Raw genomic sequence first — 25340 nt, 5'->3', positions numbered from 1 at the left:
CCGGTCTTCCCGCTCGCCTGTGAGTCCTCATGTTAGGACACGGGAGAACGGCCTCTACGCAAGGTTGTAGAACCAAGCGAAGGTAGGGTGTCGCCCAGCCCGCAGCTTCTGGTTTTTACATCTGCTGGTGAGGTGCCATGAACCAAGGATCACGGCTGTCCCTGAGTATAACAGGAGAAGGCATCTACCACCCATTTAGCCAACCTCAGTTCGGGGAGCATTCCCTTTCTGCTGAATCCCGAGGCAGATGAAGCTGCTTGGTGCGGCTGAAGTGCCGAGTGATTCATTAGTTTCACATTTTTAACGACACAACATCGCAAGGCTGGGTCTGCCTCCTCCGAGGCAGAGCTTGCAGGTTCACCACCTGATCGCGGAAAGGCGTGGTGGGAACCTTGGGCACCGGGCCGGGGTCTCGACGGTAACGTGGCAGACGCCGGGCCCAAATTTCTCGACACACTTTGCTGGCAGAGAAGCTTGTAGGCCCTTTTAATGGGAGCCAGGGCAGTCAGGAGTGCTGTCTTAATGACAGGAATTTTAGCTCGACTGAGGCCAGTGGCTCCAATGGAGCGACCCGCGGCCCTGAAAGGCGACGGGGGGGTCCAAGAGGTATGAGGTGCGCTCTAAGCACCACTGAGGAACCTCAGCTTGTCGGTATCTTACCCTCTTGAAGGAAGCCAGGGCAGTCAGGAGTGCTGTCTTAATGACAGGAATTCTAGCTCGACTGAGGCCCAAGGCTCCAAAGGAGCAACCCGTGGCCCTGAAAGGCGACGGGGGGTCCCAAGAGGGTATGAGGTGTTTCTTGACAGAGAAAACTTGTAGGTTTCCTACCCTCTTGACGGAAGCCAAGGCAGTCAGGAGCGCTGTCTTAATGACAGGAATGCTAGCTCGACTGAGGCCCATGGTTCAATAGGAGCGTCCCACGGCTCTGAAGGCGACGGGAAGGTCCCAAGAGGGTATGGGGTGTGTTCTGGGCACCTCTGTGAAACCTCACGACCAGAGAATGCTTACCTACTTTGCTCCATCTACTGCATGTGATATGCGGCGAAGCCGCGGCATATACTTGGAGTGTCGAGGGGACAGCCTGCGCTCAAACTCTCCTGCAGGAAGGAAGCATTACTGCAATCGTGTATCTCTGTGGGACCTCTCTTATTAGCGAGAGGAATGCCAGCAAATAGACCTCATCTCAGTGCGTAAGCCTGCCTGGTCACGGGAGCTCGGTACCGAGTGATAGTTGTATCACGGCCTGTAAAGGCCGGAGAGGTCTGGGTGTCAACCTTTTGTGCCCTACAGGGAGGGACTGCCGCGAGGGAGGGGTTACTAAGACCTGAGTCCGGGTGGGCCATCCTTGTAGCGCAACCAACAGACTACTCCTCGTCCTCCCTGGACTTGCACAGCGTCTGTGCAAGGAGGCTCGCTGGGGAAGGCGTACTTGGGCCCCGGAGGTCAGCTGTGTGCCGGCGTTACTCTGAAAAGAGGCAGCTGGCAATGAGAGGAATCGGAAGACGGGCGGATGTGGCTGGCCAACCGATATACTCCAACTAGCTGCGTCACGGGGTGGAGTCGCCATCCTGCAGGTGGGTGGACTGCCGTGAGAGCCGATAGACTGCACGGTTGAGTTTTCCTGCTTCAAGAGAATGGCAAGTAGCAAAATCTGCCACATTGGACTCCATGGGAGCAGATGGGGAGGTTGTAAGCCTCCATCGTACATGGCAACCCAACCCGTGGTAAGCCACGAGCTGGCTTGTCGGCATACTGCGGGAAAACGCCAGTCCGGAGTGAGCCGAGATGCCATGCCCATCATGGGACTCGATCGTGCTGAAGCGGTCTCACATAAAACAAGCTTAGCAGCTCTTAGCGGCTAGAGCTGTCATGTGCCCCAGGAGCCTCTGATTTTGAGAGGGACCGCTGTATTGTGTCTGATTAACTCAGGGATTACAGCACTGACTGCGCGCTCTATTGTAGTAAGGCGGCTGTCTTGTTGGACCGAGTCGGCTCCCTAACCGAGGAAACGAATCCCCTCGGCTGGCCTGAAGGACCAGATGGCGGGGGTGCCGAAGCACCAGGTCCCTATGTTCGCACAACGGAACTCACGAGTGGGCTATACAAAGCACCAGCCGAAGAGACGGTTGATGATGCGAACTCCTGTCTGCCAAGAGGGGACAGGGGAGCTCCCATGGCCTAAAAAAGGCAGGAAGGAGGGGGACTTGCCAAATGGAAGCACCTCACACTGAAGAGCTCGACCCCCGGAGCAGACCGCCGAGGGGGTGTGTGTCGGGGGGAAATCGAGACGCGACAGCGGGTGCCCTTCAGGCAGATGGCTGCAACCCAGCCCTGGAGACGGAAACATAGCTGTATGTGCTTCGTCGTGAGCGAGTGTGCCGACAGCCTGAGAAGGGATCGGGACAGAGCTCCATCCAGGGCGGATATTAACCCACCACACTAACTGGGCACGTGAAGTCGGAACTGAGGGGTCCCGACCTCGTCCCGGGGGAGGGACAGGCTGGATCGCGTCCTTCGCCAGTAGGAACGCGACCTCCGCAGGCAGAACAGAGGCACGCCTGCCCGAAAAAGAATGTAAGGGGTACCTCTGAGTCTGGGCGGACGCCTGGGGCCGGGCCGTACCGTCCGTATCAACCAGCGTAGTGGTATCAAGGGAACGTTGACCGACGTGACCGTGGTGGGGCAGCCTAGGGGGAGACAGGGAAGGAGACAGAGCCCAGAAGGATGAACGTCCTGGAGAAGTGTCTAACTGTACTAAGCAGTGCTTACCTTCTTCCCTGGATCCCGCGCTGGCGAAGGCCGGCCGCGAGTCTGGTTCTGAGGAGTGTAAGTGCTGCTCAGAAAGGAAACTCGAGGCCGAAACCAGAGGTGAGAATTTTGCTCTTTTTGAGAAAATTGTGGGTGCCGTCGACGGATGGCCGACTGCAGCATTGAAGTACACAGTGGCTCCCGGCCCTCCACCGGGAGCGTGGAGCGGGGAGCGTAGATGTTAGCATCCCCTAAAGAGCAGTCTCAATCACCTCTGGAGGCCCGCGTCAGGGACGTTTCGCAGTTTTCTTGCGAGTGTTTCGGGCCGGTCCCTGAGAGGCGGGCGGCGCCGCTCTCCTGCGGCCGGCTCTGCGCCGGGTAGCCATCCCGGCTTCGTGACCCTCGGCGGGAGCTGGAATTGACCTACTGGCCGCAGGGGGGCGCCCTCGGCGATGGGCAGGCGGAGGCGGGGCCACCGGCGGCGGGATGTTGACTTCGCGGCGGGGCAAGATATGTTTGATGGCCTCCGTCTGCTTCTGGACTGCCGAGAATTGCTGGGCGAAATCCTCGACAGTGTCGCCGAACAGGCCACTCTGGGAGATGGGGGCGTCGAGAAAGCGAGCTTTGTCGGCGTCCGCCATCTGAGCCAGATTGAGCCACAAGTGTCGCTCCTGGACCACGGCCGTGGACATCACCTGACCAAGAGACCGCGCCGTGACCTTCGTCGCTCGAAGGGCGAAGTCGGTGGCGGCGCGGAGTTCCTGCATCACTTCTTGATCAGGACCACCCTCGTCCAGCTGTTTCAGCGCCTGCGCCTGGTAGACCTGTAAGGTGGCCATGGCGTGGAGGGCAGAGGCAGCCTGTCCAGCAGCGCGGTAGACGCGGCCCGCAAGGGCGGACGAGCGCTCACACGCTTTGGAGGGTAGATGCGGTCGGTCCTGCCAGGTGGTGGCGCCACGCGGGCACAGATGCACCGCTACAGCGCGCTCCACCTGGGGAACCAACTCGTATCCCCGGGCTGCCCCGCCATCGAGGGTGGTGAGGGGGGAGGAGCTGGGGCGGAGACGCGATGAAAACGGCGCCCGCCAGGTTTTGACCAGCTCCTCATGCACCTCCGGAAAGAATGGAACGGAGGGAGGGCGCGGCGGAACCGCAGGCGCCCCCCTCAGGAACCAGTCGCCAAGCCTAGAGGGATCGGCAGGAGGTAGATCTGACACCTCGAGGCCGATCCCCCTGGCGGCACGGAGGAGCATAGCCGACAGCTCAGCGTCCATGTCAGCCGGAGCAGCGACCAGGGGAGGGCGCTGGCCCGGCGAGATATCCGCCTCGCCGTCAGACTCACCCTCTGACGCAGCGACAGACATCTCTTCCTCTGGTGGAGCGCCAAAAGAGATGCTCGGCCCGGATACCGGGGAAGCATACTGCTCTGGCCACTCAACGGGGCCACGCTGGGGTGCAGACGGCCGCGGGGCTTTGGAAGCCGGCGGCGCGTTCTGCACCGTAACCTTTAAATCCCCTCTTTGCCTCGCCACGGCGGCCGAAAAGCACTGACGGCTTAACGACGGGCCGCGGGGCGCAGAGGCGAGCCGTCTCGCAAAAGAGCGGCGGTTTCTCAGCGTGACCATGGTCATGCACTCACAATGCTCGCATGAACCATCCGTGAACGCTGCCTCAGCATGTTCTAAGCCCAGACATGTGAGGCAGCGTTCATGTCCATCCTCAGAGGTGAGGAAACTGCCACATCCAGTAGCGCACGGCCGGAATACCATCCTGAAAAGGACGCTTCACGGCCGTGAGAAATTGCTCTTTTAGATCCTGGTCTGCCCAGGGAGGAACCGCGGCACTCTGTGCACTGTTGGGGCTGCTCGCTGGAGCGCAGGAGGCTTTTAATGGCCGTTAAAACGGCCGCCCGCAGGATACCGCTGACGGCTGCCAAACACTCTTTTAGAAGTCTCTTATAGATGGCAGCACGTCAGCAGAGAAGAGCTTGAGCAGGAACGTGAAGTTTTCTTGAAGTTTCTTTCTTAGAAGGCTCGATCAGAAAGGCTCTGAAAGCAAAAGTCTAACTGAGTGATGCGCGCGGCCATCTTATATACCCGTATGTACGGGGCGTGGCCGGCGCGCACGTCCACTCGCCAATTTGCAATTGGCCTTTTTATATAAGGCTCAGAGATGATCGGTCTCTCGGGCGAGATCCCATGTAACGTCGAAGTGATTCGACTGAAGGGGAATGGTCAGTTACCCAGATGCACAGCCATATTGGCGATGCTTGGATGTAAACAACAGCATGGTTATTGTACTACTGAGTACATTGTTCTGCTAACTCATGGTGTCTAAACCATGCATTTACATCTAGAAAATATGTGACCCTGGACCACAAAACCAGTCATAAGGTTAAATTTGACAAAACTGAGATTTATACATCATATGAAAGCTCAATAAATAAGCTTTCTATTGATGTATGGTTTGTTAGGATAGGACAATATTTGGCTGAGATACATCTATTTGAAATCAGAAATCTGAGGATGCAAAAAAATCAAAAAGACTGAGAAAATCACCTTTAAAGTTGTCCAAATTAGGTTCTTAACAATACATATTACAAATCAAAAATTACATTTTGATATGTTTACAGTTGGAATTTTACAAAAATTCTTCATGGAACATGAACTTTACTTAATTTCTTAATGATTTTTGGCATAAAAGAAAAATCAAAAATTTTGACCCATGCAATGTATTTTTGGCTATTGCTACAAATATACCCCAGCGACTTAAGACTGGTTTTGTGGTCCAGGGTCACATATGTGTTTTTTTAGAGTGTTTGCTCATCTGCAATACGTCTATAGAACATTTTCTATCAGATGTCAAATAGATGTCTATTAGATGTCTTTAAGATGATTATGATTAAGACTGTATGTAAAACTGACCACTTACAGATGTCTGTCAGATGTTACATAGTGGATGCTTTCCAGATTAAGAGATCTTTAACATAAGTCTTGCTATGTGGGATGATATTTTGCATATCTGATTGAAACTAATAAGAACACCCCTAGTGTCCTTTAATATTACAATTACAAACACTACAACTTTAAACATTACATGTTCATTGTTTGGTAAATTGAAATATAATTTACAACTTGATTTAAAATGTGTTCTCTTCATTGAATTAACTTAAATGTTTAAGTACAGATAACTTAAAAGGGCTAATAGACTCAACTCTAAAAAGTCAGCTTATATATTCTTTACTTCAATTCAATGCTTTAACGTTGCTTTAACAGTAAGCTTACATTTTTAAGACATGAACAAAATCATGAGCTAATTTTTAATAGTAAATACCTGTTTTTGTCTGTAAGCTCACATTCAGTCATATTTCATAAGCTCACTTTTTTTTTTTAGAAGACCTGAACTCATTTTTAACAGAAAAAAAATAAAAATAATTTTTGACTGTGTAGTGGATTTTTTTTGAGCCAAACAAGAGAAATTTGTGAATTCAGATATGAACGACCAAACCGCTTTTTATTGTCTACTCTTTATTTCTATGCAGAGAATGATCTGGTTTACACACAGCTTGAGTTTGTGAGCAAAGAGATGATAGGCAGACTCACAGCTCGGTTTTTATAGTCAAAGGTATACATTTCAAGATAAAATTCCTCATCTATCCCCCATGGCATCACTGCTAAACCGTCAATTCTCAAAGCTTGCTCCTTCTTGGTATACCATCCCCCTGAGCTCATAAAGCTCATAAAGAAATTATTTCACTCTTACACATTATCCCACTTCTTGTGTGTCCTGCTTGTTAGCTAGAGAGATGTATGTGACATAAATGTAATCAGATGATATTAATGTAATCAAAGTGTTACATGTAATATACATACAGTCAGGTCCAAATATATTTGGACACTGACACACTTTTCATAATTTCGGCTCTGTATCCCACTAGAATAGTTTTTAAAATGATACAACTGAGATGAAATTGAAGTGCAGACTTTAAGCTTTAATTCAAGGGGTTGAACAAAATATATAACATAAAATGCTAAGGAATTATTACCATTTTTATTCACAGACCCCCCATTTTCAGGGGCTCAAAAGTAATTGGACAAATAAATATAATCATAAATAAAATGTTAATTTTTAATATTTTGTTGAGAATCCTTTGCAGGCAATGACTGTCTTAAGTCTGGAACTCATGGACATCACCATAGACTGGGTTTCCTCCTTTGTGGTGCTTTGCCAGGCCTTTACTGCAGCTGACTTCAGTTGTTGTTGTTGTTGGTTTGTCTTTCTGCCTTTAGTTTTGTCTTCAGCAAGTGAAATGCACGCTCAATCAATTTGAAATCAGAAGATTGACTTGGCCATTGCAGAATATTCCACTTTTTTACCTTTAAAAACTGCTGTATGCTGTATGTTTTAGGTCATTGTCCATTTGTACTATGAAGAGCCGCCCAAACAACTTTGCTCCATTTAACTGAATCTGGGCAGACAGTATATCCCTATACACTTCTGAATTCTTCCGGCTGCTTCTGTCTTCTGTCACATCATCACAAAACACTGGTAACCCAGTGCCACTGAAAGCCATGCATGTCCAATTACTTATGGTCCCTTGAAAAAGGGGGGAGGTACATATTAAAGAGCTGTAATTCCTTAACCTTTCTACCAACTGCCCTAAAAATTAAAGCTCAGAGTGTGCACTTTCAGCCCATATTCATTGTATAACTGTAATATGTTTTGGTCAACAGCTAAAATAATAAAAATTGTGTCAGTGTCCAAATATATATGGACCTGACTGTAAGTAATAGATATTCAAGATTCAGAAATTTCCATTACAACTGTAAGCTTGTAACAAAATAGCTGTAAAGCTGTAACAAAATAGCTCACTTTTAACAGTAAGCTCACATTTTGAAAAAGACACAAACAACAACATAAGCTTTTTTTTTTAGTTTTTAAATGTAAACTTATTTTTTTAAATTACATTTTTACAAGAATCCAAATGGTAAGCTCATTTTTAACCGGAAGCTCACATTTTCAAAAGACACATAACAAAACGGTAAACTCATATTTTTGGTTTGAGATGGGCTGTTCCTTGGAATGTGTGTGATGATATAATAACCATGGTACACCACAGTGTTTTGTAAAGTAGGTTTGTTGTCATTGCACAGAATCATGTGACAAATTTCAGTGTCCTGTCATTGAATGTGAACACACTATGTCCACTGCCAGAAACACACTGTTTCCACTCTGCTGGCGAAAGTCTTACTGATTGTTAACATAAACATGTTTTTAATTTCCAATGTAAAGGTCATTTTGATTTTTTTTTTTTGACAATTCTTTCAATCTGACAACTGTCTCTCGGCAATAATCTAATCGCTTATGATCGTTACCAGCAACAGTGTTAATATCTGTAACTCATATTAACCTCTAACAACCTAGATACAAATTAGATGCAAGTTTAAATTGAAATGTCAATGTCACCGTCAGCTCTAAATGCATTCCAGTTCTGTGAGACAAAATATGTTAGGCTATGGCATTCTACATACTGTAAAATAAAACTTGATTTATATTGTGTATCTGCTTCATTGAACATCTGGAATCTGACGGTGAAAAAAATATAAAGAAAATCACCTTAAATTGTCCAAATGAACAATATTAGAAAATTTACTAAATATCTTTATGGAGCATGATCTTTACTTAATATCCTAATGATTTTTGGCATAAATTTTGACTTATACAGTGCATTTTTGGCTATTGCAACATACACCCGCGATACTTAAGACTGGTTTTATGGTCCAAGGTCATATATATATTTGCAGTTTATGTGGCCACTTTAATCTTGATGGCCACTAGATGTCACTCTCAGATAATTACTGCCAGCTGCCAAGGTTTATTTGTATTATGCATGCAGTTTACAATCCACACTTAAAATAATTAAATTAAATTCAGAGTAATTACCCCTACATTTAGCTTACAATGTTAACTTGAAATATTAAATTAAATCCAGAGTTATTAATTATAGGCCTACATACAGATTTCAATGACCATTCGAAATCCTTATAATTAATTATACATTTAGCTTACTCTGTTAGTCTCAAAATAAATTAAATTAAATTGTATAAGGGCACACACACACACAAAAAAAATCCTTATAGTTTTATATTGATGAAAAGGTATTTTTGTCTTTATTTTCTGCATGTAAAACTTGGCTTATGTCACAAATAATGCTTCACTTTTCTTACAAGCACAACAAATAGAAATTGCATGGTCGAGTCCATGAAAAGATAGTCATGTTTACATACAACACATTTTTCTGCTTACATTTATATAGGCTCCATTACAGTGTAAATAGGAAGCGTGGTAAATAGACAGGTGTTTTGACTTGCAGTTGGATGTTAACACACTTGCTTGCTTGAATACATTTTATCTGGGGAAAAACAGTGGCATATTACCTTTCAGTTCTTGTTGAGATTGAAACAGAAATGATCGAAAGTGTTTATTTCCTGTTTTTTATGTCAGACCATTCAGTTCTGGATTAAATAGACATTTTGTCATTTGAAGTGGGTGCCCATCTTGTTGCAGTCAGTGATTTAGTTATATATTTTTTTTTACCTCTCTAATGCTCTATTCTTAAACCTCGTTATGTCTGAACTTACAGCAGTCATTTTCCATAACCGTTTAATCAATTGTAGACCTTAATGCACTGGCCAAATAGTGCAGAATGAAGTGTAATGGGATTTTTTCCTAAAGGGGAAAATTGTTTCCAGTAAGTGCCATGGCTTCCGAAGGACATGCTTTTTGATGTATGACTTCTTGGTATATGCCACTTTGTTATTAATGGATTCAAGTTCTGCTTGGAAAACAGCAAACTTTTCTCAGAACAATTTACATAAACCACTTTGATCTTCTGCTTTGATGAACAGAGTCAAAGACGCATGTACAAATCCTGAAACAAAAAACTGAGACACATACAGTGCCTTGCAAAAGTATTCATACTGTACCCCTTCAGTATGAATACAAAGCAAAAACCAGATTTGCAAATTTTACAACTTTTTAAAAATAAAACACTGAAATAAGTACATTGCATAAGTATTCATACCCTTAACTCAGTACATAGTTGAAGCACCTTTACAGCCTCAAGTCTTTTGGGGTATGATGTGACAAGCTTTGCACATCTGCATTTGGCAATTATCTGCCATTCTTTGCCTCACCTTTTCACCTCTCAAGCTCTGTCAGCTTGGATGGGGGCTGGCAGACATTTTCTAGAGTCCTAGTTGTTTCAATCGTCTTCCATTATGGATAATGCTTCTGTGAACCTTCAGTCCAGCAGATTTTTTTTTCTGAACTCTTCCCTAGATCATTGCCTTAACACAAGTCTGTCACTGAGCTCTACAGACAGTTATCTTGACCTCAGGACTTGGTTTTTGCTCTGAGATGCATTTTCAGCTGTTAGACCTTTTTTGAGAGGTGTGTGCCTTTCCAAATCATACTCATTCAAATGAATTTGCCACAGTTTAACTCCACTCCAAGTGTAGTAACATCTAGAAGCAATATGAATGCTCCTGAGCTAAATTTCAAATGTCCCAGAAAAGGGTATGAATACTTATGCAATGGGATCTTTTCATTTTTTTTTATTTCTAATAAATGTGCAAAGTTGTTACAAACCTGTTTTGTGCTTTTTCATTATGGTGTATGAGATGTAGATAGATGTGGGGAAAAACTAATTTAAAGCAGTTTAACACAATGCTGGGTATGAATACTTTTGCAAGGCACTGTATATACTGACCTTTAGGTAAAGTTCACCGTGAATCCGTCAGCATGCGAATGAAGGCCAAATGTGATTTTGGGAAAGGCCAGTTGTAAGACGGCTCAACCGGTTTACCAGTTCGATCCATTCAGGCAAATGCAATTTGCTAACAGCTTTCTGAAATAACCTACAATCCCATTTCTGTTTAAATTAAATGAAGGAAAGCTAAAATGTCGTATTTTTTGAATGGTACTTCAAATTGCATTATAAATGGGGCTTAACACCTCGCTAAATTAATCAGTTCAAACACAACTGGACTTAAAGGAGACTGAACAGTGCTGTTTTAACTGCCTTATCTGCCTTTGTGTGCAAGAGGGTTCGGATGACAAAACACAGTTTTCTCTTGCAGGGTGTTTCCTCGTCTACTTTAAGGAGGGTTCAAATTCACCAGCTTTATTATGTCTGCCAGCTTTAGGTTTTCTTCCTTTCCTTATAAAACTACTTTGAGTTACAGAAACAGTTGATTAAAAAATGAAACAGAAAATTTACTTTCAGGCCAAGACATAGTTGAATTTGTTTCTTCATCAGAACAGGTTTGGAGAAATTTAGCAATACGTCACTTGCTCACCAATGCATCCTCTGGAGTGAATGGGTGCCGTCAGAATAAAAGTCCAAACAGCTGAAAACAGCACCACAATGATTCACAAGTAATCCACACCACTCCAGTCCACCATTTAATGTCTTGTGAAGTGAAAATCTGTGTGTTTAAGAAGTTCACTAGACTATCAAAAGTATTTGAACAGTAAAATTGTTAATGTCTTTAAAAGAAGTCTCTTCTGCTCAACAAGCCTGCATTTATTTGATGTAAAGTACAGGGGGGAAAAAAACTGTAAAATTATGAAATATTTTTACCATTTTAAAATAATTGGTCTGTGTCTAAATATTTTTATGTAGTTTTTTCCTGTGATTTTAAAGCTGAATTTTTAGCGTCAGAAATCCATGTAATATTCTGATTTGCTGCTGAAAGATATTTATTATATAGAGTGTTCAGAAGAACATAATTTATCTGAAATGGAAATATTTGTAACATTATAAATGTATTAATTTCTTTATTTTCTTTTCTTAAAAAAATAATAATACTGACTCAAAGCTTTTGATTGGTATGATGTTACAAAAGCTTTTTTTATTTTAGATAAATGCTGATCTTTGGATCTTTCTATTTATCAAAGAATCCTGATAAAATGTGTACTCAACTGTTTTAAATATTGATGATGATCATAATAATAAACATTTCTTAAGCAAATTAGCATTTTAGAATAATTTCTGAAGGATCATGTGACACTGAAGACTGATGCAGAAAATGTAGCTTTGCATCACAGGAATAAATTACATTTTAAAATATATTGAAATAGAAAACAGTTATTTTTTTTAGTACAAATATTTCAGAATTTTAATGTTTTTGCTGTACTTTGCTTAAAATAAATGCAAGCTTGCAGAAGAGACATTAAAAATCGTACTCTTTAAAACATTTAACTGGTTGTGCAAACAGTTTTTATCAGCTGTTTGAACTCTCATTCTGACGGCACCCATTCACTGCAAAGGATCCATTGATAAGTGAATGATGTAATGCTACATTTCTCCAAATCTGCTCTGATGAAGATACAAACTACAGAAATAAATCTACATCTTCAGGGTGAGTAAATTTCAGCATATTTAAATTTTGTTGAGCGAAATATTTCTTAAATCTGTTTTTGATAGATTGACAACTGTTCTGCTTCACTCTGCAACACTTAATTCACAGATTATGTCACCACAGGACTAACCAAGAACAACACCTCACACAGAGATATGCAAATCAAAAGATATTTGTTTTACTACGTGTACGTGATGGATTGATGTTTTGGAGGATTTAACTTAATTTCTTTGCATTTAATCCACAGGAAACTATTTCTGTTGTGGCTCGATGCGTCATTTTGTTTTTGAACTGAAACTGGGCAGGGGATCTGTAATTCCCAGCACGCTTTGCTTGGGACTTAATGAGGAGAGTGTATGTTGAATGTAAAATTAGCATTGAATTTAAGTGTCATTTTATGAGTTTTTGAGAAAGGGGCAACATTAAACAGTCGGACATTTTCCAATTGAACCGCTAGGAAATGACTATTTGGCATGCTACTGTGTTATCAGTTAGCACGCTTGTGGGGGTTATGTAAAAATGAACATGAATCATATGCGTGCATAGTCACTTAAAAATGATTTCATTGCATTATGGGAATAAATCTTTTTCTGACAGAATTCTTTTACTAACTGAAAGGAATTCAAATGATGTTTATGCATCTTTCCTGATTTGTGGAACTGATATAAATGCTATCAATTTAAATAGTTTGCATACGGCAAGTTTAGACATATAGAAAAAGTGACATTTGCTACCTCCTCCACCCTGAGAGAGGAGTTGACAGTAAACACCATGAACATGCGGGTAGAGACAGCAAAATTGACAGAGAAGAAGTCATGTTGACAAAGCGATAGAGAGCCGAATGACAGTGTTGAAACTGGTTTGTCAAGGCTGTGGCTGGTTATAACATTGACAAGTCCGCTAAACCCAGTGGCAAATGAGTGACTGAACTCAAAACAAACACTAGAAAGCATATGAGCAGAAAAAAAATAACGGCCAGAACCTCTTGGCGGTACGCCAACAATAAACAGTGATTTGGAGGATCATTAATCGGCATAAATGAAAGATTTTAAGAGAAGGAAAGCATAAAAGAGTAAAAGGCGCACTTGTAAAGACGGTACGATCTATAGGTTTGCAGGAATTTGCCTGTGTGCCAGAAAGGGCACGGTATTGCATGTCTTCGGTACTGTTATAGAGTCCAAAGTGCAACAGTAACCATTTAATAGAAATGTCTTGCAGTTGTTAAACCTCTTTACAGGTTGTTTTTTAGCATTCTGAATCACTTTAGAATGGAATTTCACAAAATAAGTGAAAGGGATCTGTTTGCTTTGAAGCAAACCACAATGAATCATTCTGCTGACTTGGATGATGATATAACGTAAAACCAGAACCGATCCTGCAGCAGAATCAGTTTCTTTATTTGGAGAAAATACAAACTCTGAGGTATTCTCGGAGGAATTATCTCACCCAAAAATGAAAATCAGCTGGAAATGTAGTCACCCTCAGGCCATCCAAGATGTATTTGAGCTTGTTTCTTCATCAGATTTGGAGAAAGGAAGCATTACATCACTTGCTCACCAATGTATCCTCTGCAGTAAATGGGTGCCGTCAGAATCACAGTCTAAACGGCGGATAAAGACATAACACTAGTCTGCAAGTAATCCACACCTCTTCAGGTTATTTTAAGTCGATTAATGTTTTGTGAAGTGAAAAGCTGTTTTGTAACAACAAATCCATCCTTAAGACATTTTTAACTTCAAATCATTGCTTCCAGCAAAAATACAAATCTATCTATAATATAACTTTACCCTGTGAAAAAGATATCTTGTATTTAGTTGTGAAAGAACAGGAGATAAGCTTTTTTTATTGGATAAAGCAATATTATGAAGTATTGATTTCTATTGATTGCCAGAAGGAATAGTTTAAAGTTAAAGGAACACAACTTTTTTGGCTCATTCTCCAACCCCCCCCTGAGTTAATAAGTTGAGTTTTACTGTTTTGAAATCCATTCAGCCGTTCTCCTGTTCTGGCGATATCACTTTTAGCATAGCTCAGAAAATGTAAAGCTGGTATAAGCACATGATATAACTACATAAGAGTCAAGTTTTAAATAGGACAAATATCGAAACTTTTTGGTCATTTTTGAACGCGATGCTATTGGTCTATTAGGATTCAATGATCTATGCTAAGCTAAGCTAAAAGTGATATCGCCAGAACAGGAGAACGGCTGAATGGATTTCAAAATGGTAAAATCAACTTATTAACTCGGGGGGGAGTTGGAGAATGAGCCTATTTCCAAAAAAAAGTGGAGTGTTCCTTTAAAATTAAGGATTTGTTTCTTATAAACCCGCAGCTTCTTATTTCACAAGATGTTAATTGATACTGTCATGTGAATTACTTGATGTTTTATTTGGACTGTCATTCTGATGGCACCCATTCACAACCATTGGTGAGCAAGTGGTGTAATGCTAAATTTCTCCAAATCTCTTCTGATGAAGAAACATCATTTGTCTATGTTCACTCTCTCCATGTTTAAACTCTTAAAAATAAAGGTGCTTTAAAAGGTTCTTCATAGCGATACCATAGAAGAATCATTTTTGATTCCACAAAGAACCATTCAGTCAAAGATTCTTTAAAGAACCATCTCCTTACCTTTTTATAATCTAAACACTCTTTTGTGAAACAGAAAGGTTCTTCAGATGCTAAAGGTTCTTTATGGAACCATTAAGCTACTAAAGGGCTCTTCTATGGCATCGTGAAGCTCCTTTATTTTTAAGAGTGTGCTTAACTTGTTTTGAGTATTCTCCCTTCTCCGTGCCTCTTTGTTTTTCGTCATACTTTCCCAGGAGTTACAGTTGAAAATTGGCTAAACTGACCCGTATACAGAAGCGTCTATTAATGAGTAAAGTCTCTGTAAATCTAAAGCCAATGAAGTATGGAAAAGTCTGCTGAACTTCTGGCCCTGGACACAAATCGGGTCAGGAATGAAATAAAATCTACAATTAAACAAACTCAAACAAGTTATGATATGTTAACAGATGGAGGTATTTTTGAAACTTTTTAAGGTAAGCAGCTGTTTATGTACTTATGAACAATGTGCTTGACAGGTTTATATTAGCCCCTCCTACCATTTTGCCTGGACCTCTATTTACAGCAGGTAACTACAGTTTTGTTTACTATGCAGTACATAAACCAAATAACATGCATGTCTTTTACTACAGTAATATTACATGACTCCTGTGTTTCAACTGTAATCCTGTAGCTCAGGTTTATTAAGAGTGATACAAACAACATCAAGACTAAGGTAGCATAATACAGATACATCAACCGAGACTAAAGAAAAAACATTGATTTCTGCCTGTGCAGCTTCTTCCTACTCTCAGGATGTTTTGGCCATTGCTTCAGCTCCAACTAGGAAACTTCTTCATCCATCATAAATAGGTTTGTGTAAAGACATTCAGTCTTGAATAAATAGCCCGTTTGGCATTTCCATCAAATCCTATGAGAAATGTTCGTCTGAGCTGTGTGTATCACTCTGCTTTGAAATCCAGACATCCACCAGGACAACTTGTTCGAGAGTAAAAATGTTCAAAACCGCCACCAAATAAGCAATGATCCATCAAAATGTAACAGCAGATGCCACTTCCTTTCTCAACTGTCCAAATTGGTCCAAAGGTTGTGGATGAACAGTTTCCCAGTTTTATTCAGTCACGCTGAACAAAATGATGAGCCATTTGCCATTATAAGACATATTTGCAGTCATATATACCATCAGTGAAATCTTCTTACCGAAGAATGATATTTATGTGGAAATATTGTCTTTGTGCACCAGACAGTGTTTTATCTAGAAATACACAACAACAACTTTATATAAAGCCATATATTTTGACCACAACTCAACTCATATTGACTTCAATTGGACGACTGACTCGAACAGAACAAAAAGGAAAAATAAAAAAATCAACTTTTATATGGACTGGCTGCTCACTTCTGGTCCATGTTGGTGGATTTCAGTTTTGGGACAGGGCTCAGCCTCCAATCCAATGGACTGAAAAGGAAAAGGTAGGTGTAGGATTTCAGAAAGCACAAACAACAGAAAGAATAAAGCATTTAGCATTAACTATTTAAATTCTATTCTTCAAATGCAGTTCAGATGTAATCAGAGTATTTGTTTTCCTTCAGATCTTCCTTCAAGGGGAATGTACATACAGAACAACTAGGTGCAATAGTGACTGTTTAAAATATATATATATTGATCTTTGTTTTAAGGTTCAATTCTCGTAATTAACAAGCCATGACTCTTGCCTCAATAAACTTTTAATTTGCTACTTAGTAGTAGTTTGTAAGGTAGTTGCTAAATTTAGGTATTGGGTAGGATTAGGAGTGTAGAATATGGACATGCAGAATAGATATAGATTAATATAGATAGACATGCTAATAAGCAACTAGTTAATAGTGAGAATTGTTCCCTATACTAAAGTGTTACCTGTATTTTTTTATTAAAGCTAAAGCAAACACCAAAATTCAAAGGTTCAAACTTCCATGTTTCTCAACATTCTAAATGTATTCTAATTAGGTTTGGAATGCTGGTGTTGCCTAACACGTAGGGTCTTTAAGCAACAGCTTCCAATGGAACAGCTACGATGGCCGGAAGTAAACTTCTACACCGCCGTAGCAGAGAACATGCACCTGGTTGTTTAGTGTTTATGGTTCTATGTCACTTCTTTGAGGATAGTGTTTCATAAACTGATGACTAAGGTGTGATGGATCAGACCTGTTTGATTCAAGATGATTTAGTGATGGTCTATTTATGATGTTCTCTGCTGTTTGCTCTGATAAGCCTGATATGTATGACCATAATCAATGAGCATCCTTCCCTGTTTACGCCTGCAATACACTACATGAGTTTCCCCCCTGATTTCCGGTGATTTGCTCCCCTGATAAGTTGCCAAAAGTCAGAGCCAGTCTGCAGTTGAGTTGAGAGATTCCAAAGAAAATCACGTAATGTATGATGGTCACAGGCTCTGTTTTTTTAGCTTAAGACTCTGATTCCACCTAGTCGGAGTAACCACCGTTTTCCTGAGTAACCGATGAGCAGCGCCATGATGGATTATAACTTCCATTTGCTTTCCTGTTCCAGTCTCCATAAAAATCCATGTTAAAACTGGGTTAAAAGATAAGACTGAACTGAAACTTTTTCAAAATAACAAAATATAAAAATGTGCGCAGGTTTAACATTATATTATTGGTTTGGAAAAAAATGTATAGGTGCCATAGAATGCATTGATACAATATTTTAAATTGTTCTCTGATATCTACATAGAATGTATATGGCAAAGAAAAGGGCAGAAATTATCCAGAAACGGTTTTACAGGTCCATTTACAAGCCTAGGATTTGTCCCTAGAATGAAATGGTCTGTTATTATTACCTTATTTAGAAGGATCATGAAAAATAATAATGAGCTCTGCTCTGATTGGCTTCTTTCAGAAGCTTGCACATGGAGGAAAGTATATATTTAATGGCTCGTCTTATTTTATTATAATGCCTTATTTGTTTTCCTTGCCTTTCTGTGTAGACACCAACCCATCCCTGCACTTAACATCTCCTGCACAACCTGGAACGTAACATTTATTCCTGTGATCTGCCATTTTCGCTATTGTCCTCACTTAGTGTTTTTTTTTTTTTTTTACACAATAGCCTACCCGCAGAACTTCTGATGATTGGGCTATGCAAATGTTGGGGGCGTGAATATTAATGATCACGACTGTTACATAATAGTCTGTGTTATGTTGGAATTGGCCTATTTTTAAGTGGTCTTTTGCAAATACCAGATTTATATAAGAAGGAGGAAATGATGGTGTTTGAGACTCACGGTATGTTATGTCCATGTACAGAACTGTTATTATTCAACCATACCAAGGTAAATACAGTTTTACATTCTATGGCACCTTTAATGTAATGTTAATGTGTTAATTTGACTAGAAACACTAGAGACTGGAAATGTAAAGCACCATTCCATTTTGGAGAGACCACGTTCAGAAAAAGGTGAATATCAATCAGATTTGATATTTTGAGCCAATTTTAGAACATATTTGTCTTTTCATTTGTATATAGCTGATGTATAGTTTTCTATACATATATTTCTCATGTCTGTGAGGCAGGTATTCACAGAGATTCAGGCTGCTTTATTTTAGGGCTGTCAAACGATTAATCACGATTAATCGCATCCAAAATAAAAGTTTATTTTTACATACTAAATGTGTGTTTACTGTGTATATTTATTATGTATATATAAATACACACACATACATGTATAGATAAAAAAAAATGTATATGTATGAATAGTTATACTTGTATTTAATTTAGATTATATATAAAATTATAAATATTTTATATTTAAATCTAAAATATTTTTCTTTAATAAACGTGTGTGTATTTATATATATACATAATATATACACAGTACACACACACATATAGTATGTAATCATAAACTTTTATTTTGGATGCGATTAATCGTGATTAATTGTTTGACAGCCTAGGTGTCTGTAAAGAGACATGATGGAGACCGAGACTGCAGAGAACACACCCAGATTATTAATTTATTTTACAAAAGCACATTATTTTGTTGTTCTTATGACTATACACACATAAAAGTAGACCCTTTCCAGTTTTTATTTATGGTGTATTTTTAGTTCTTTTCGTGGTCATCAAGAAAAAACGAGACAGACGCACTGGTGCAACAACAGTGTTGCCGTGGAATGTTGGAGGCAACCCCAATAAAGTGATATTTAGCCCCTGGAAGGTGTCTTTCAACCAGTACAATTCCCATTATAACCAGTTATTACACGGCTCTTTGGAATGCTTGATTCTGATTGGTCAGTTGAGACATTTGCAGGTTCGTTCTTTTCAAATAATCACCGCTCCAAAGTAATAACGCATAGCCGGTACTACTTGTATGTTTAAAATCCCTCCGTGCCAACAAAGATTACCGTTTGGCGCCATCTTGTGACAAACACTGGACAACCACAATTAACAATGGAAAATTTCGACATTAATCTATTTAAATTGTCTTACTAACGTACATAGTTTGAATGTTAGTCGCGTGGTACTATATCGTTTCGCGGAAGGATAAAAATGTTAATTTAAAACAAATATGCCAATAAAAGGTTTCAAATTCATGTCCAGTTTTTTTCCTTATGTGGCAAGTAGCCGTGTAATAAGCGGGATAATGTACAGGCAGCCGGTAGTTATCGCGAAATAAGCCCCTTCAGTGTGATACAAGACCCTCCGCTTCGCGTCGGGTCCTGATCACACTGTCGGGGCTTATTTCTGCGATAACTACCGGCTGCCTGTACATTATCCCTTACTTAAACCAATACAAATTCTTTGATGGTTTCTATTGTTTTTTGTTTTTTGTTTTTTTCTCAGCAGGGCAGTTTTCCTCTGTCACGATTTACAAAGTCAATAAATGTTCTGATACATAGTGTTTTAAAAATCTGTTCAGATGTTGAAAGTCATGTAGTGTATTCCAGCCTTTAGCCATAGTGCTATCACTAAAGGCCTTAGAAAAAATAAAAAAATTCAATGCTGGTTTTAATGAAGGTTACTAATACATTACAAAAAAGCATAAATCTTCCAAGATGAGTAAAGATATGATGGTGTTTTAGAAAACATAATGGTACTATATTGAATGAAAGACCCTTACTTGATATCTCTGGTCATGGTCGTTGAAATCAAAGCTCCTTGGAGGGAAGAAGGCCTCATTCTGTTGGTTCCTGCTAAGGCGCGCATGACCAGGTTGACCGTCGCTGACCCCGTTGACCTTGTGGATGCACAGCACTTGCTGGAAGCTCCGCTTGAAGTTGTCCGACAGAAAGCCGTAGAGCAGCGGATTGGCGCAGCTGTTGACGTAGGTCAGGATGACGGTGAGAAAGTAGACACCAGTGACAAAGCCATTCTCCGGGAGGGTGCTGATCAAGTTAAGGATGTTGAGGATGAAAAACGGCAGCCAGCACAGGACGAACACCACCACGATGATCACCACCATTCTCGTCACTTTCTTCTCAGACTTGCGGCGTTTGGAGAGTCCCGCTCGTGCACCGGCGGACTTTACCTTGATTACAATGAGCAGGTAACACAGGCAGATGACCAGAAGTGGGCAGAAGAAGCCTAGTATGGCGGTGTAGAGAATGAAAGCTGTCGACCACACGTCACGCGGTTCAGGCCAGCTCAGGTTGCAGGTGTTTAGCTCCGGCTGAACGTCACAGTAAATGATGACTGGCAGTGTCAGCAGACAGGAGAGTGCCCATACCATGCTATTTATCACCTTGGCAACACTGGGTCGCCGCCACCTCGAGCTGCGGATAGGATGTACCACAGCCATGTAGCGATCAATGCTCATTACTGTCAGACAGAATGTGCTAGTAAATTGACTGATGGAGTCTGCCCACATCAGAATACGACAGAGGAAGTTGCCAAATGGCCAGTAGCCGAGCACGTTGTGGGTGGTGAGAAATGGAAGTCCCAGGATGTACAGCTCGTCTGCCACTGCCAGGTTCAAGATGTACATGTTGGTCACCGTCTTCATTTTGGTGTAGCGCAGCACCACGAAAATGGCCAGAGAGTTGCCCGTCAAACCCACGACGAACACAATGAGGTAGACTACGGCCAGGACCTTTGTGCTGTCCTCCTCGGCCATCAAGCTTCCATTCAGCTGAAGAGAAATATTGGTGATTTCATTGGACTGATTTTCATAGTCTGAGATTGAGGTGTTGCACATGGGCCCCTGGGTTGCCATATTTAGATACAGGCAAGGAACCGTTGATTTTTGAGTCACCAAAGTGCTGAAAAGAACAAAAGGAGAATGCAAAATAGTGGTTTAGCTCAGCAGCATGATATTTAAAATGTGAAATTAAACTTGCATACTTGACTCTTAGGCACACACTGTAGGAAATCCGTAGGGCATTCCTTTAACACAATGCAATGCTTAATTCAAAGTATGGGAATATCAATATGGGAAATTCTTTCAAACACAAACCATTGGGCAGATATTCTTAGTGCGCAAAAAGGCATTGATAATGAGCTGAACAATTCTGAGAGAATTAAATATGACGTTAGACTTGAAAATACCTTTCCAATTCAGAATAGTTAATACATTTAAAAAAACATAAGGATATACAGTCAACAAGCTTTTTAAAGTCTTAACAATAAAGGTTCCTCAATGGGAAAAAAAATTGTTCTTTAGATCAGCATATATTTTCTGAATGTGTTAATTGTTTTCTGAAGATAGATTGAGAAACTGACTATTTAAACTATTAAAAAAAAAAGAAAAGAAAAAATAGACACTTTTTTAAGGAATTTATAGGTTCTTCTGTGGCATCAGGTTGTAAAAACCAATTTGGTTCCAACTGAACCCTTTATTTTTTAGAAATGCAGCACTAGGAAGTTTCTTAAATATTAAAAAAACACCAGTGACAATGGTTGTATCTTTGCTAAATATTGGCCTATCCTAAAAAACTATACATCAATTTAAAGCCTATTTATTTCAGCTCATTTTATTGACCCTTATGACTGGCTTTGTTGTCCAGGGTCACATATGTAAAAATCATAAACACGGAGACTCATCTAGCTTTTTCAGTCATAACAATAAAGGTTCCTCAATAGTTCAACAGTTATTTTTTTAAAGAATTTAAAGGATCTTCTATGGCATCAGCTTGTAAAACCCACTTTGGATCTAACTGGAATCTTTATTTTTTTAGAAATGCAGTACTGGAAAGTTCTGTAGATTTTAGAAAAAAAAAATGTTGAAACCCTTGTTACCCACAAAAAATAAGGGGGTTTGTAGTGGATGATTACTTGAGACTTCAGACAAGTGCATTACTAAATAAGCCAAAGGCATTATTCTCAATTAATTATGTCCTTTTACCCTTCAAAAGCATGCATATTCATATTGCATTGTCACCGCATGAAGCATGTGAGCGTTGTATTGCATGACCTTGACTTTAAGTGGCACTCGCGTTGGATATGAGGCGTGCAAAGTGAGCAGAGCCACACAATGTGTTGCACAAATAAAGCACTGCCTCAGAAATGCGCTGAACCATAAATCGAAACAAAGGGTAACGATGTCACTGTTATGAGTACAAACAGTTCAGTGGGCACTAATTCATATGAACAGTCCGCACAGGTGAATATTTAACTTATCTATGCCAAACACTCTCATTAAGCAAGGACGGGACTGTGACAAAAAAAAAGTCTGTGTTGATGTGCCGACACATCCACTTATTTTCATCTTTCATTTCTATTGCCTATATGACAGCTGTAATTTATACTGACGGTTTATTTAATCATAAGCCCGTGTTCTCTCTTGCTCAGCTTATGAATCATCTCTGCTGAGCACATGTTGCTCTGAATCTATAATAATTCTCAAAAGGTCAAATTTGTTTATAGGTGTTATATGTTATTGATTATATGTTTATAGGTATACTGTTTTAAACATTTATGTAACTACAAACTTATTTAGCGCGCACGTTCGCTGGGCGAGTAACCATAGCAACAGTGTGTTCCAGAGTTCGAGAGTTTGCGCTAAGTATTCGACGTTACTACGACAAAAATATGACAACCATTCTCATTTTATTAGCCTAAATTTTTACATTTTTACAAGAAATGCATTCTTTATCACAGCAAAATAAATGAATGAGTAAATAAATAAATAAACAGTGCGCCTTGAAAATTCCCAAATGGAAATTCCCTAGAAAGTCTGTATATAGCCTATATCAAATATATAGGAAATTACATATGGAAATTCAACTATAATCATGTCATTGTAACTGACAGACTTTATAGGCAAATTAACAAAATACTTACAATATTTAAATTACACTAACAAAATGCAAATATTAACTCCCAGTTGTTTGCGATAAGATTTTCATTCCAAACAAAGCAGCAGCTCACATGCTTATGAAGTTTTCAGAAGGAATGCCATTTTAAAGATTGGAATTCATGTTGATAACACGTCCATTTCCTCTAAATGCAATGCAAAGTTACAAATTAAGCTGTTAGGCTAATGCACTCTTAAAAATAAAGGTGCTTCACGATGCCATAGAAGAACCCTTTTTGTCTGAATGGTTCCATAAAGAACCTTTGACATCGGAAGAACCTTTCTGATACACAAAAGCTTCTTTGTGGCGAAAGAGGGTTCTTCAGATTATAAAAAGGTAAGAAAGAGATGGTTCTTTAAAGAACCTCTGACTAAATGGTTCTTTGTGGAAGCAAAAATGGTTCTTGGCATCGCTGTGAAGAACTTTTTAGAGCACCTTAATTTCAAAGAGTGTATATTCCCTCATTATTTAGTTAGCTATAGTAGGTACAGCCCTACCTCAAAAGCAGTGCATAATCCTCTGGGTTTCTGGAGCGCTTCCACTAATTGATCAGAATCTCTCCTTGTTGTCAGTGGTCAATAAGGATTAGATGACTGAATGTCTCTTTTTCTAAGATCCAACATCAAAAGCCAGCACATCACCTTCATCCCCGATTCCAGTTAAAAAGAGCTCACTAGGCGCAATGTTGCGGTGCGCAAACAATTCGCATTGTTTTCCCTGAGGGAAAACACAACTTTTGGTGACTAAAACATCCAACCAAGCAACTATTTGTACTCGAGCACCTTATAAATCACCTTCAGTGTTTCTCCTTGAATTGTAAAGGTCGGTTCAGGCGGAGAGGTGCTGCTCTCTCCAAACGCGCGGCGTGAAATGGGTTTGGCTGGTCATCTGCGCGCAACAGGTCTAAAGCAGAGGACTTCATACGTCACAAGCACAAACGAGTTTCTGTTTTTCTGACTTGCGCTTCTTGTCATGCTTGAATCTGCCTGTTGCACGACCTCCTAATGTTGAATTTATTGATATGGAAGTTTATTAATGTGTCGGTATCATTCCCAGCTGAAGCAAGTGACAGATCATAAAACTGTCGAAAACCTCGCAGTGTAAAATTTTATGGTCTTTTTACGATCCCTACGCCTTTGAAAACACACTACTGTTCATGTGTGTGACTAAACTTGCAGTAGAAATGTGTTAATCTGGACAATGTGTAGCTACTAAATTAGATTTCTTACACTGATGGAACCCATCCTGTTGAAAAAAACCAGCATATGCTGGTTTGGGATGTTTTGGTGCTGAGATGCTGGTTTTAGCTGGTTTATGCTGGTCCTTTGCTGGTCCTTTGCTGGTTTTTTCCTGGTCCTTTGCTGGTTTATGCTGGGCCTTTGCTGGTTCTTTGCTGGTTTATGCTGGTCCTTTACTGGTCCTTTGCTGGTTTATGCTGGTTCTTTGCTGGTTTATGCTGGTCCTTTGCTGGTTCTTTGCTGGTTTTTTCCTGGTCCTTTGCTGGTTTATGCTGGGCCTTTGCTGGTTTTTGCTGGTCCTTTGCTGGTTTATGCTGGTCCTTTGCTGGTTCTTTGCTGGTTTATGCTGGTCCTTTGCTGGTTCTTTGCTGGTTTATGCTGGTTCTTTGCTGTTTTTTCCTGGTCCTTTGCTGGTTTATGCTGGTCCTTTGCTGGTTCTTTGCTGGTTTATGCTGGTCCTTTGCTGGTTCTTTGCTGGTTTATGCTGGTCCTTTGCTGTTTTTTTTCCTGGTCCTTTGCTGGTTTATGCTGGTCCTTTGCTGGTTCTTTGCTGGTTTATGCTGGTCCTTTGCTGTTTTTTTCCTGGTCCTTTGCTGGTTTATGCTGGTCCTTTGCTGGTTCTTTGCTGGTTTATGCTGGTCCTTTGCTGTTTTTTTCCTGGTTCTTTGCTGGTTTATGCTGGTCCTTTGCTGGTTCTTTGCTGGTTTATGCTGGTCCTTTGCTGTTTTTTTTCCTGGTCCTTTGCTGGTTTATGCTGGTCCTTTGCTGGTTCTTTGCTGGTTTATGCTGGTTCTTTGCTGTTTTTTCCTGGTCCTTTGCTGGTTTATGCTGGTCCTTTGCTGGTTCTTTGCTGGTTTATGCTGGTCCTTTGCTGTTTTTTTTCCTGGTCCTTTGCTGGTTTATGCTGGTCCTTTGCTGGTTCTTTGCTGGTTTATGCTGGTCCTTTGCTGTTTTTTTCCTGGTTCTTTGCTGGTTTATGCTGGTCCTTTGCTGGTTCTTTGCTGGTTTATGCTGGTCCTTTGCTGTTTTTTTTCCTGGTCCTTTGCTGGTTTATGCTGGTCCTTTGCTG

The 25340-nt window shown here is 40.8% G+C and overlaps 1 protein-coding gene across 1 annotated transcript; it reads right to left on the bottom strand.

Moving 5' to 3' along the window:
• Positions 1 to 15394: 15394 nt before the first annotated feature.
• On the bottom strand, positions 15395 to 23994 carry sstr5 (somatostatin receptor 5). Its single transcript, XM_073848375.1, has 3 exons — positions 23531 to 23994; positions 19862 to 20999; positions 15395 to 16200 (listed from the first exon to the last, which is right to left on the bottom strand). The coding sequence occupies exons 2-3, from the start codon at positions 20951 to 20953 to the stop codon at positions 16120 to 16122; spliced, it is 1173 nt and encodes a 390-aa protein (XP_073704476.1). The 5' UTR covers positions 20954 to 20999; positions 23531 to 23994; the 3' UTR covers positions 15395 to 16119.
• Positions 23995 to 25340: the final 1346 nt, after the last annotated feature.

This window comes from Garra rufa, chromosome 1, assembly GCF_049309525.1.
Source record: "Garra rufa chromosome 1, GarRuf1.0, whole genome shotgun sequence".
NCBI lineage: Eukaryota > Metazoa > Chordata > Actinopteri > Cypriniformes > Cyprinidae > Garra > Garra rufa.
The sequence above is the reverse complement of the archived record's forward strand: the minus strand, read 5'-3'. Positions and strand labels throughout refer to the sequence as shown.

Excerpts from the sequence above, each read along its gene's own strand:
- sstr5 (XM_073848375.1), bottom strand. The coding sequence starts at position 20,953 with ATGGCAACCCAGGGGCCCATGTGCAACACCTCAATCTCAGACTATGAA. Across the intron at positions 16,201-19,861 it reads ACCATGACCAGAGATATCAA|TCCATTGGATTGGAGGCTGA; the intron begins GTAAGGGTCTTT and ends TTTCCTTTTCAG.